Raw genomic sequence first — 12,776 nt, 5'->3', positions numbered from 1 at the left:
CCGGCCCCCCCCCGCACCGCCCTCCCCGCTCCCCTCGGCCCGGCTGCGGCCTCGGCGGGCGGCTCTGCCCGCTGCCGGCCGCCCTCCCTCGCGGCGCTCTGCCGCCCTCCTGCGGGGCCGCGGCTGGGCGCAGCCGCTGCAGGCAGCCCCGGCCCGGCGCGGCCCTGCGCTTGCGCGGCGGCGGCGGCGGCGGCGGGATGGCGCTGGAGACCGTCCCCAAGGACCTGCGGCACCTCCGGGCCTGCCTGCTCTGCTCCCTCGTCAAGGTGCGCCCGGCCCGAGCCCCCCCCCGGCGCCGATCGCGCCTCCCCACGCCCCGCCTGGGCCTCCCCGGCCCGGCCCGGGCCCCTCTCCGCCGGCCCAGGCCCGGCCCGCCCGCTCGGCCCTTCTTCCGCCTGCCCGGGCCTCCTTCGCGCTCCGCCGGGCCCGGGGCTCCCTCCCGGCCCCGGCAGTAGCTGCCCTCGCTCCCGCCGGCGCTGCCCGGCTCTCCCCTCCCTCCCCAGCCGGCTCCAGCCCCTCCTGCCCCTGGCCTGGCCCTGCGCTGACGCTTCGGTCCCCCTCAGACCATCGACCAGTTCGAGTACGACGGCTGCGACAACTGCGATGCCTACCTGCAGATGAAGGGCAACCGCGAGATGGTCTACGACTGCACCAGCTCCTCCTTCGACGGGTGAGTGGGGCCGGGACCCGGGGCTGCTCGGCGGCCCCGGTGCCATGGCACTTTGGCGGCACCAGGCTGGGAGATTCCCGCACTCCCCTCTCTCCCACAGGATCATTGCGATGATGAGCCCGGAGGACAGCTGGGTCTCCAAGTGGCAGCGCATCAGTGAGTGTCTCTCCCTGCTGGTTTGGACAGGGACAAACTGTTCTGCAGCAGACCCCTCTCTGGGGCAGCGGGAGCTCTTCTTTGGGCTGCTGCAGGGGTTTCTGGCTGCTGTTCCCGATGAGGGGGTATCTGTGCAGGCTGAGGCCGGTGGGGGTGTTTGCTGCCATGCAGAGCATCTCAGTGTTTTCTTTCCCCCAGGTAACTTCAAGCCGGGTGTATATGCAGTGTCCGTGACTGGCCGCCTGCCCCAAGGTAATGCTGCCGGCTTGTGTAGGGCACTCCTGCATGGATGGCAGCCAACGGATTATTCTGTATACTAGGCATGGTATATTAGCCAGTTACACTCTTGAGTGTATTATGCCGTATGTGATAAAAATCAGCATTTAGGGATTCAGTAAACACTGTGTGTTACAAACACAGCACACACCGTGTGTATGAAAGGATTAGCCAGGTGACTGCAAAAACACATTAAATGGGAGGCTGGGTTCAGGTGTTCTGTAGACAGATTTTCTACCTGGAGTCATTCAGCAGCCTGTCTGCCAGAAGTTGGTATTAAAATGCTGCTGAATAAAACCTGTGATACTGGACAGCATCAGAGTGATAAACTGTGATTAAAGGGTGACTACAGAAAGAGGGCACATTTCAAGCTGTTCAGCTACAGGGGAACACAAAGGTTTGTCCATGAAAATGAGTTGTGCAGAAAGGGGTGCTGTTTGAAAAGTGATCTTGAGGAGGATGGTTGAGCAGATACCCCTTCCACTGTAATACTGCACTGTTGAGCTATGATGGGTTTCATTCATTTATAAATGGAGTATGCAGCGAGTTGGCCTTACCTTCATAAAGCAGAGATTACATTTTCCGTTTGGACAAGAGGCCTTGTCCTGTCCACAGCCCTAGATCAGACACCTAACCTAAGCCCCTTCCCAAGAGTACCGCAATCCCCCACGCTTTTGTCTGGAATCCTAGGCCCTGACCTGAGCTCCACTGTCTGTGTTGGGAGAGCTGGAACATCGTGAGGTTTGAGGCCTCCTGGCACAGCTTTGGACACATCTGAAACAAGTGGAACATAGCAAGCGATGGCGTGTGCTCCATGCAGCTGCAGATGGAGCACAACATGGAGAACAGGGCAGCAGCAGAAAGAGGGGGTACATGTAGGAGATGCTCTTTGGCCTTGGTTAGTGTGTGTGGCATCCTCACATCACAGGCAGAGGTGAGAGAGAGATGGGGAGTGCAGGAACCACCAGCAGACTGCACTCAAGGGCCTTGAGGGCGGTCATTTTTCTGTCCCTGGTGTGTGGTGCTGGTGAGGGCTGTCCTGAACCACATGATGCTATTCTGCTGTCATTTCTTACAGGGTTACTGAGAAGGTGGAACATGTAGACAAGTCACAGAAATGACTGAGAGGTTTAAGAATTACGTTATGAGCTTGGCCCATGCAGTATGGTCATAATATTCAGACATCTGCAGGTAGAAAATAATGTAAACAAAATGTCTACCCAGTTCTTTCCCAAGGCAAAATGAGAGTTGATGTTTGGGAGCTCTGTCTAGGCATTTAAACTGGAAGAGGGAACGTCACTCTTAACAGTGAAGTTTACAAAGTGTTAGAAGAAACTAAGAAGATTGTTCAGTTCTTAATCTCTGTAGTGAAGGCTACATGATAGAGCAATCAGATTTTTTTAGGGCTCCTCCTAAAGAATACTGAAATATGTTTGTCTCCTTGCTGCAGGGATCGTCCGAGAGCTGAAGAGCCGTGGTGTGGCTTACAAGTCCCGAGACACAGCTATAAAAACCTAAGGGGCTCTTGTGCTGCGTGGAGGATTCCCTGGTGCTCCACTGGGCTGTTTGGAGGGGCAGCTGGCACGTGGGGCGCTGTTCTGAAACCTTTTAGTTGTAGTATGTGGGAAAATGAGCCTGGACTCAGAGGGAGCTTGCTGGCTCAGCTTTTCTCGCTCAGTACCTATGGACTCAGTCACACTGCTGTCTGATGACAAAGACCATAAAAATCTGTTAGGTCCTTGACAGAGACTGGGAAAGAGGTGTTTAATGGTGATGCACAAACATTTTATAGTTAGCATGGGTAAGAGGAGAGCTGGGACACGTCTGTAAATATTTCAATAAAACATGGTGCCTGGTCAGAATTGAGTCCATCTTGTATACTCAGTCACTAGTTTCACCCGCCGCTGAGTGCAGATGTATGAGGAGGGGTTTTGTACTCAGTGCTGGGCCTGCCACACTGCTGGTGCAGTTCGGAGCCTGCAACAACCATTGTTTGTATACCATGGACCAAATTCCCATCTCTAGAGGAGGATCCTGCACTGGCTGAATCAGGGTGTCCATCACTAGGAATGAGCAGACTCGCAATTTGTCCCATATGTCTCATGGCTGGATGGAATAGGTAGGGTGACGTAGAGTATTCCATGTGGAGGTAGTTATATGGAGGTCACAGTGCCCTGGGCCTGCAGGGTCCTGTAGAAGGAATGTGGAAGCAGACTTGAAGGACCTTCAATCTGCTCTTGGTGGCCTCCAGAGCCAGCTGAACCCAGCTGAGCCAGCTAGTGTGGCTGGGAGGCAGTGCCTGGCCTTACAGGAGGAGGGGTTGTTGTTGCTTCCACAAGCAGGCATGGAAACACCCATCCAGCCTTGCATTTGTGAAGTTCTTGATGTCACTGTGTGTCGGGACTTTCAGCTTGAATAGTCTCTGTTCCTGAGAGATGGCGCTTGCCTAGTTTTTGTTCCAGTTCAGCAGCAGCTGCTGATCACAAAGGTGGTTTGTCCAAGAGCAGAGTCCTAGATCAGCACCTCTGTGAAATAAGCTTTTTTTTTTTTTTCTTTTTTTTTTTCCCTCTGAAATAATCCTGTAGCTGAAAAGCCTGGTTCTTGTGTTCTGTAAACAGATACTGGAAAACTGATAAAACCTGAACGATGACTGATCTAGGAAGAAAGTGGCTGCAGCAAAGGGAGTGCATCACTGTTGGGGAGTGTCAACAGGAGTAAAAAGGCAATGTGCTTTTTGTCCTGCTCTGGTTTGTAGAGCTGGCCCAGACTCACACTGCAGGTCAAAGCACAGCTTCCCACAGGATTTCGGAGCAGACATGCTGCCTGCTGACTTGTTTCCAGGTCCCTTGCCCACCTCCTAGTGCAGATCACCTTGGTGGGGAGAGCTGAGTCCTTTGTGGCAGAAATGCCCGTGGCTGGGGGCAGAGCCTTACCGTGCAAAGATGGAGCAGCACGTTCAAGTCCTGGGGCAGAGGAGAGTCTTGAACCCAGCTTTCACACCTCCTTGGTGAATGTCCAGGTCACTGAAGTTACTTGATAATTGCCCTCCAGGCTTGCGTGGTTGCGGAGGCTGGTCAGGAGATGGACCTCAGAAACACCAAGGTCAGGCCTGAGGGTGAGAGGTACAAGTGTCCTGTCAGGCTCAGGGCATGACTTCGCTGGGTGTCAAGACGGAGATTTTGGGCCCTGGAGGGTGTTTTTGGACCAGCTTTGCAGTGAGAGGCATAGAGTGCGGTGGGATCCCCCTGGGATACACTTGTCCCATGCAGAAAGAAAGGTTCAGGAAAGCTGCAGTTAGCGCCATCCCAGCTGCTGTAGGAGGTTGATGAGAGCTCATGAGGTTCAGCTTAAAATGGGTCCGGGAGGATGAGTTGGATGGTTCTTTCTCCATCTGGAGGCAGGTGGAGCTGGGGAGTGAGATTTTTGGCTCTAGCCAGCCTGGAAGGACATTGTGCATGATCTGGCTGGGAGGCCAACAGAGGACAGCTGTCCTGGCCAAACCCAGCCCTTGAAGCCTCGCAGCTCGAGTGCCACAGGGTGGCAGCACGGCTTTGTGGAGCAGGGCGGGAGCCTGGTGACGGGTGGGGAGTGAAGCTGCTGGAGATGGACCTGAGCAAGAAAGACCCGAGACACGTCTCCATTTGCCAGTGCATCTCCTGTGCAGGGCCCCAGGCAGCGAGGGTTTTGTTCAGCTGAGCTCCGGGTGTGGGTCTGTGGGCACCGTGCTTCACGTCCCCCTCCATGGGAAGCGGCAGGAACTCACCGCCCAGGACTGAGGCTTCACTTAGGAAATTACCCCCAAGGAACAGCATGCATGGTCACTGAGCCTCTCGGGGAAGGTGAGGGGGCTTGTAAACCACACAAGCACCTCGCCTCTTGCTAGGAAGTGCAGCCACCCTCGATTATACAGAGTGAAGTCTGGTGGGAGCTGCAGTGCAAGTGGAATAGAGACAGAACAGCACAGCAAGCTGGCCGGACGCTGGTGGTCTTTCAGAGGAGCTGCGCCTCCTCTGCCTGCAGCACATTGCAGTGCTTCCAAGAACCTGGTGCCTGTAATTGGGCTGGCTTGGTGAGCCGAGCCTCTTCCCTGCTAGCTTGCTCGCTCGCCCACGCGCACACTGCATCTCCCAGCCCACACCGCCCAAATGATTCATTGTTCCCAGGCTGCTCGAGCTGAGCGTTGGACCTCTGCAAAGTGCCTGAAGTGAGCATTTCAGTTAAACTCCAGCCTTGGAGCTGCCAGGGTTTTCTAGCAGCAAAGGCAAATGGATGCAGAGCTTTATTTGCTGAGAAAAGTAGGGCATGGAGCTCTCACGTTGAAGAAATCAGAGGAAAAATGTGCAGCGGCAGCCTGGGCTGTAATCGGGAGAGAAAGCGTCAAGAGCTGTGGATCTGAGTCAATTCAAGACGGCTCCTCCCCCTGCAGCAAATGACGCCAAAGTATCTCAGCCAGGCCTGCGGGCTGCAGGGCTGGCATTGCTCTGCCCGCGTTTGGGCACCTCCTGGGAGCTGTCGGGGGGCTGGGGAGGGCAGCGGGGGCCAGGGGCCGCCCACAGCCCCGGCAACACCGGCAGGAAGCACGAGTGAGTGGATTTCTTCGTGCGGGTTTTGAGAACCGATACCCGGCTCTCCCTCTGGGCAAAAAAAGTGACTTTCCAAAACCGCAGAGCACACGGTGCCTCTACACGAGGCAGCTGCCGGCTGTGCTGGGAAATGCCCGGCCACGCTGCTCCCACCTGTGAGGGACCCTCTCCCCGCTTCACGTGCAGGGACAGGGACAGGACTTCATGTGCGGCACAGGGAGCCCTGGGACCAGTGTAGTGTGCATTTGTCAAGAGTCTTGTAGGTGAGCTGGGCCCAGGCGAGCAACTGCAGACGAGAGGAGTCACGAGCTGCAGGCAGCTGTGTTCACTTGAACATCTCTGCAGGGGCTGTGGGCAAGGTAGGGTGGGAGCTCCCACCTCTGCCCCCAGCTTTGCTCCTATAGATGCTTTGCATGTACCATGCAGCCTCTGTTTCTCACCTCTGTGCTCATGTTAAGGCCAGGAGACAGAGTTGTTGCACAGGGGCAGCTTGGCAGGATCAGTCACACTTTGCACTACCCCACCTCCCACCGTCACTTGCTGGATGTGCCCTCCAGCTCGTGAACTCAACCTTCCCTGTGTGTCTGGGGTGCTGGGAGTCTGATCACATACAGGTTAACGAACAGGGTGCTGGGAGCCTTGGCTGTAGGTGCCAAAACAGATACGAAAGCCCCAAGTCAAAGCTGTTTTCCTTGGTGAGTGGCAGGGAGCCAGACGACGGTGCAGGGGAAGGTGGCCTGAGCTGGTACCCTGTGGGATGCATGCTGGAGCAAGGGCAGCAAAGCCGAGGCTGTGAGCCGTTAACTTGGAGGCCTGAGGTCGGGGGGTGCAGCCCTGTCCCACCCATCACCCCCAGCCAGGGCGGGCTGGTTGGAGCCAGTGAGGCACCCAAGCATGTCTGATGTGGTGAGGACCAGAGGACGCTCACCTGCGGATGCTGGAAGCAGCAGTTTGGAGGGACTGCGGAGGTGGAGGTGTGGGGGTGTTATGGTAACCATGGCACGAGAGGATGGGTGCACAGGTTTCTGTGGTGTGGGCGGATGAGAAAGCGTTTGAAGCATGGCAGAAATGAGGTACAGCCTCCACATGCTGAAGCCAAAGGGCCTCCTGGTACACCAGTGGTGGAGGTGAGCAAGTAAGGAGCCGGGATGCATTCCCTGCCATGGCAGACAGAAATGTTGGGCTCTGATTTGCATTAGGGCCTCTGGGTGTTTGCCCCTCACAAAATGCAGAGGAAAGGAGGAGGCTTCATGGAGAAGAAGCAGGCGGGTGGGCCATCAGCTCCTGAAGAAGGCCTGCAAAGGGCTTATGAAGAAGGGGTTGCCACCCCTGGGCTGCCACTGCTCACATGCCTGGTGCTGTCTGCAACATGGTGGTCAGCTGCTTAATGGGAGACACCTGAATCCATTGGTCTGCCAACAGGGTTGGGGTTTTCATGGCTAGAGGGATGAGAGAAGCTGCTGGAGGGTCCCAAACCTCTACAGGCAGGAGACCTCCACCTCCCCACTCTGCTTCCGCAGCTCTGTGTCACAGGAAAGGGAGATGCCAAGGGTTGATGGGGCAGAGAGAGGTCTTACCCTGACAGTGGAGGTCGCTGGGGGTGCTGAGGGCATGTTTCCTTAGGGTAACTGGCCAAGCAGGACCACAGAGATGAAGTCACAGGAGGGATTTTGGAGCCTGACGGTGTCTATCCCATCCCCTGCTTTCTTGGACCTCCTGCTGCATCCTGGTGGCAACCCCAGTCCTGCAGCCGGTCCTGATGCTCATCTGGTGGGTGCGCAGCTGTGTGTCCTCCAAGCGGAGGGACTCAGGTGTTTCACATGCCTATAACCACCTTCATGCGGTCATGGCGCTGGATGGCATCTACCACCCAGACAGGCCCCAGCACCCATACCCCATATCCCCCTTGCCTGGTCCGGCCCCTCAGCCAGGCCAGGGGCTCTGAGACCACTGTCTCCACATCGCCTGCACAGTCCTGGGTGCCTGAGCCCCACACGGGCTATCTGGCTCCTGGGGACACAACGGAGACCCAAAGGTACCCAGGGCCTCCCAGGGTGGTTGCACCACCCTTGAACAGAGGCAAAGAAGGGGGGGAACTGGTGTCGCCCGGCAGGGATGGGGCCCATGCGGCACCAGGGCCCATCAGGGGAGTGGGGCCTGGCCCGCCACCCCTTCCCCCACCTGCGGGCCGGTTGTGGCAGGTGACATGGAAAATGACGGGGCACTTTGTGCCCTGCTGGCGCCAGTGCAACGGTCCCGCGCCCGTCATTGGCGCAGACGAGCTGCAATTTGTCTATATATGGGCAAAGTGAGGCGCCGCATTCACCCCCGTGTCCCCTGCGCCCGCCCCAGCGCGTCACTTCAGCTTTTTGAGGTTTCCCTTCGCGCTCTCATTTGCCTCCTGCTCGCGGCCTGTTTCACCCGGCAGTTTCTGGTTGACTCACTCCCAACGGCTGCGCTCCCAGCCCGGCCCCGTGCTCGCCACCAGGCCATGGGGTCAGGCCGGCAGCACCCGCCCCCGCTGGCAGCCCACGCCAGCATCCTGCCCAGCACCTGGTGCTGCAGCAGCGGTGGGGTGTGGGTTTGGGGTGCAGAGCACCTCTGGGCTCATCTGGGTTGCTTGGGGTGTCCCCTGGTGCTGGTGCGGGTTTCTCCAGGGATGGAGGCTCATTGTCTCCTGGGTCCTGTCCCCTGCCTCGAGCGCAGGCAGAGCGACAGAGCACAGGCAGCTGTAGGGCGGCTTGGGGCTGAGCTGGGGATGGATCCCACCCCATCCCAGCCCCTCTCCAGTGGGCGTGGAGGTGCTGCAGCTCTTCCTTGTGCAGCAGTCCTGGCCATGCTGGACAAAAGGGTGCCCCACAGGAGGGCGGCAGTCAATGCTCTGCCTGTCCAAAAAGTTCCCAGGAGCTAGCAGTGGTACCCTTGACTTGTTGGTGCAGCAAGGCCCCGGGGCATTGCCAAGTCAGGGGCCATGGGAGCCTCCGTCCTAGCAGGGATTTTTGGGGGCTGCTCCTTGTGCTGCTCCGTGTTCTCCATTCTGCGCTGCTGCTCCATGCTCTGACAGGGAAGCTGGTGGCTTGTGTAGGGAATGTAGTCATTAGGCTTCAGAGTGACATGAGGGAGGCACTTTGGATCCATCGGGGTCTAGCAGGCACTGCTGAATGGTGGCCAAGAGATGCTCTCATTTGCCTAAGTCACTGAAGCTGTGGACCCAGCAGCTTGGAGACCCCTTTCCCTCTGGCCCCAAGACCTAGAAGGGGGGTCAAGGACGATTTGGTTGAGATCACTCCTTCCTCTTCCTCCTATTCCTCCAAGATAGATCTCAAGCAGTACGGCTCCTTTAAACATAACACAGAGCTGAAGGCAGCCAGCCCGGCCGCCACTTCCCCTGCGTGCAGCGAGCGCTGCAACCGCAGGCGAGGAGGGGAAGTTGCTGCAAGGCGCGATAAGAAATATCAGCGCTTTCGCAGCGCCCTGGCTGCGTGGCCTGACAAGGGCCCTTCCCCCTGCCTGCAGGCCGGAGCCGGCAGCACTGCTGCCCCCCAAACCCTGGCGCCCGCTCCCCTGTGCTCACAGATACTGGGAGAGTTACTGGAAAAGCAACAGCAGCGAGGAGCAGGGACGGTGGCTGGTGGCATCCATGTACCATCAGTGCTCAGGAAGGAACAAAAAGTGGGTGGCATCTGGGAGCAGGGGGATGCTGCGGGTGTCTGAGCCACGTCTGGGCACCCTGAGACAAGGCAAGGTGAGAGCACAGCTGGGGAGAGGTGCCAGGTCCTGCTGCCACTGCAGGAGTTGGTACAGGTTGAGGGCTGCAGCAGCTGACACCCTGGGGACCACCACGAGTCCCTGACCACCCAAGGATGCAGAGAAGGACCTGGAAGTGCTGGGGGCTGGGTGCTCTCATGAGGTCCAATGAGGAGGAAATGCAGCCATTTCTGCCTCCCCACACCAAACCCAGAAAGTCTCTTGTGATCTCAGCCCTTCGGCAGCTATTTTGGCTGGGCGTGTGGAGTGCAGAGGGAACAGTGACTGAGGGGCAAGGCCTGGGTTAGAAACTCCCGTAGCCTTGTTTGCTGGTCGGTAAAATTAACCAATGGCCGGGGGATGTGGTGAGTTCATCATCAGCTGGAGACTTTCAGACCTCCTCGTATCAGCCCAAGTAACCAGATCTGCTGATTTCCTTCTTTTGGAGAAACAGAGAAGGCAGCAGATGACTGCTGCTGGAGGAGGAAACCAGCTTCGGAGACCCAAAATGTGATGTCCTCCCAGACACACTCTGCTGCGCCAGGCGGGGAAAGAGGAAGCATCGCCTCCCTCACTTCCCTGTTGGGAAGGCGCCTGTGGGCCCCCTGTGGGGGAATGGCTCCTGGGACCCGGATCCACATGGGGCAGGCGGCAGGCAGCCAGGAGCCCCGTTCTGGGGGCTCGGCTCCTTGCCCTGCTGCAGTCCCTGGGCCCCAGCATCCCCCAACACCATCCCCGCTCCCAGACACGTGCTTCACCCTCCCCCTGACATCTTGCTCAAGCACGGTCTCTCCCAGCTGCCTCCTTCAGGAAATGAACTCCCTCTTGCCTTGCAACACCATTAGTGTTAAATGGACCTTTCCTCCAAGAAAAGGTCTTCTCCAAGAGCTTCAGTGCCTGTCTTCACCCAGCCCAGCCCCCTGCGCTCAGCAGGGGCAGGTTTGTCATCAGAGCAAAGCACGCCACAAGAAGTGTGGCCTCAGCCCTGCAGCGCAGGGGAAAGTCCCTCAGCAGCACCCTGGAGACAAAGCTGCCTCCAGCGGCTTGGACAAACGCTCCTTTACTTTGGTATCAGAGCACGGGCCGGGTCTGAGGGGCAGCTGGCAGCATCCCCCCCTCACCACACAGTGGTGGCTTTGCCTCCTGTGACAGCACCCCACCACACTGGGGACCATCCCACAGCACACTTGCATGAAAGTTTGGCTTGTCACCTCAGGGATGGGGTGCTGACTCTTGGCGGGGGGGGGAGTCTTTGGGTCAGGAATGACCTGCTCACACCTCATCCCCACCCAAATTGTTATTCAAGCATTTCAGATGTCCCCAGGAGTTATGGAGCAATTCAGGCTGGACAAAACCTCAGGAGGTGGCCAGCCCAGCCCAGCCCAACACGGGGACAGCCACACACGTGGTTGCTTTTGCTGCCAGCAAGGAGATGCTCGACACATGCCTCGGCAAGGCAGAGATTCTCCCTTGGGTCTGATGAGCAAGATGTCCTCAGCCCAGGGACGTTGCAATGGGGAGACGTGGGATCCCTGGGGGGCACCCCTGGGCAGGGGTCTCTGCCCCAGGCATGTGGGGTGTAAGCAGAGGGCAGTGGGTCCGGGCAGCACCAGGCCTGGCCACAGCAGTGAGAGTCCCACAGGCAGCACGTGAGGGTGACTTGCAGCATGTGAGGGCCGGGGACTTGGTGCCAGGCCAGCCGCTGGGGTCCCAGCCCTGAGCCACCAAATGCTGAACTGTGTGCACAAAGAGAGACAATTCTGTGGGGAGCAGCTCAACCTCGGTTTTGGGAAGAGTTTCACAGCAAATTCCTTGCCTGCCAAAACCCCCTTTACCTGTTGTAATCCAAACATATACTGTTCAGGCAGGCCAAAACTGTCAAACCACTGCTGACTGTACAGCGGCTCGGTTGATTTTGACTTTCCTCCTTCTCTGCCTTCTGAAAACCTTGCTAGTAATGTTTTTTATATTTCCTCCCAGATTATCGATGTAGAGAATGAATGGCAATGTCCTAAAGTGAGCATTTTGCACAGCTGCATGAAACCCGTCCCATGGACCAATGCACTCTCATTTACAGTCACTTTTGGGGATTTAGCTCAGAGCTTTTAATCTGGTTTAATGGACAGCTTCATGTAGCACTGGCTGACTTTCCCCAGCTCTGTGGTGGGTGCAAAGACTGCTCCCGGCCATGCTCCCTTCCTCTGCTCTGTGCTTCTCAGCGGCAGCGGAAGGAGAGCAAGGCTGGGAGACAACCCTTGCACCAGACACGCGGCTCTTTGCTGCAGAGCTCGGTGAGGAAATTGCACATGGCTTGGAGATGGGCTTCTGCGATATGGGACCTTGGCTGGAAAACTGCTGCCGGAGTTTGCTCCTGTCCCGGTGCCATCAGGCGGTGACAGCTGCCCCTGCACAGCTCCAGCCTGCAAGCCAGCATTGCAAGAAGCGTGTGACCTCCCTGCAAAGCCGGCTTTCATTTTCTTTTTGGGGGCCTCGTGTTCCTGTTGGCCGTTATGGCTTCCTCAGGCTCGGAGGAAGTCTGGTATTGCAGAACACTGCATGGGGGAAAAGCTCAGGGAGGTTTCTTGGGCAACACATTTCCTAAAGAGCAGGACTGGGGCTTGCAGCCCACTGGCACCCACATCGCCTCCTGCTGCGCTCCTGCCGTGGGGCTGGGGGACTGCAGCACCCAAAATCCTGCAGAACCTCGTCCAGGGCTACCAACCCCTCCATAATCTCTGTGTTCAGGAAAGTCTTGCTCCTGCTGCAAAGATGGGGTGAGGGGACACAGTGGAGCCACATGGGGCTGTCCCGAGCCTCCGCACCAGGGTGGGGGGGACATGGTTGCTGTCATCCTGTGCAAACAGACTTTCAAACAGACTTTTTTTTTTTTTTTTTTTTTTTGCACAAACATGTTTGTTGCTCAGCACAGCGAAGCCCAGGAGAGCGTAACCGGCTGCTCTGCAACGGCCCCCGGTGCTTCCGGCACTCAGCAGCGGCCGCCCCTCGCCCCACGGCTGGGCCGGCTGCGGTCGGGCTGCGGGGTGGCGCTGGGTGGGACCGCGCACCGTTATCTCCTCGGCAGCTACGGCTCTTCCTGTGGTCGGGGCCACGTGGGCAGGATGGGGTTAAAAGAAGCCCCGCTCCCTGCAGGGGCCCATTGCTCCCTGGCCACCAGCACCCCGTAGAGCACCCACCCGCAGCACCGGCACCCAGCATGGGCCACCTGAGCCCCAACCCGGTAATGTACGGAGGGACCCAGCCAGCGGCACGGCACCCACGTGGCGCTCGAGGAGCAGTGGGGGCATGGAGGGGTCCTGGGGCCATGGCGCGCACCTGCTGCCAGG

The 12,776-nt window shown here is 57.9% G+C and overlaps 1 protein-coding gene across 1 annotated transcript; it reads left to right on the top strand.

The window, feature by feature from the left end:
- The first annotated feature begins 103 nt into the window (after positions 1–103).
- SUPT4H1 (SPT4 homolog, DSIF elongation factor subunit) lies at positions 104–2,961 on the top strand. The gene is made up of 5 exons (XM_040532523.1): positions 104–266; positions 564–670; positions 771–826; positions 1,025–1,078; positions 2,553–2,961. The coding sequence occupies exons 1-5, from the start codon at positions 198–200 to the stop codon at positions 2,618–2,620; spliced, it is 354 nt and encodes a 117-aa protein (XP_040388457.1). The 5' UTR covers positions 104–197; the 3' UTR covers positions 2,621–2,961.
- The last annotated feature ends 9,815 nt before the right edge of the window (positions 2,962–12,776 follow it).

The sequence above is a fragment of the Cygnus olor genome, chromosome 20 (genome assembly GCF_009769625.2).
Source record: "Cygnus olor isolate bCygOlo1 chromosome 20, bCygOlo1.pri.v2, whole genome shotgun sequence".
Classification (NCBI taxonomy): domain Eukaryota; kingdom Metazoa; phylum Chordata; class Aves; order Anseriformes; family Anatidae; genus Cygnus; species Cygnus olor.
The sequence above is the reverse complement of the archived record's forward strand: the minus strand, read 5'-3'. Positions and strand labels throughout refer to the sequence as shown.

Coding starts and splice junctions, on each gene's coding strand:
- SUPT4H1 (XM_040532523.1), top strand. CDS start 198: ATGGCGCTGGAGACCGTCCCCAAGGACCTGCGGCACCTCCGGGCCTGC. Junction 671..770: donor ACCAGCTCCTCCTTCGACGG/GTGAGTGGGGCC, acceptor TCTCTCCCACAG/GATCATTGCGATGATGAGCC. Junction 827..1,024: donor CTCCAAGTGGCAGCGCATCA/GTGAGTGTCTCT, acceptor TCTTTCCCCCAG/GTAACTTCAAGCCGGGTGTA.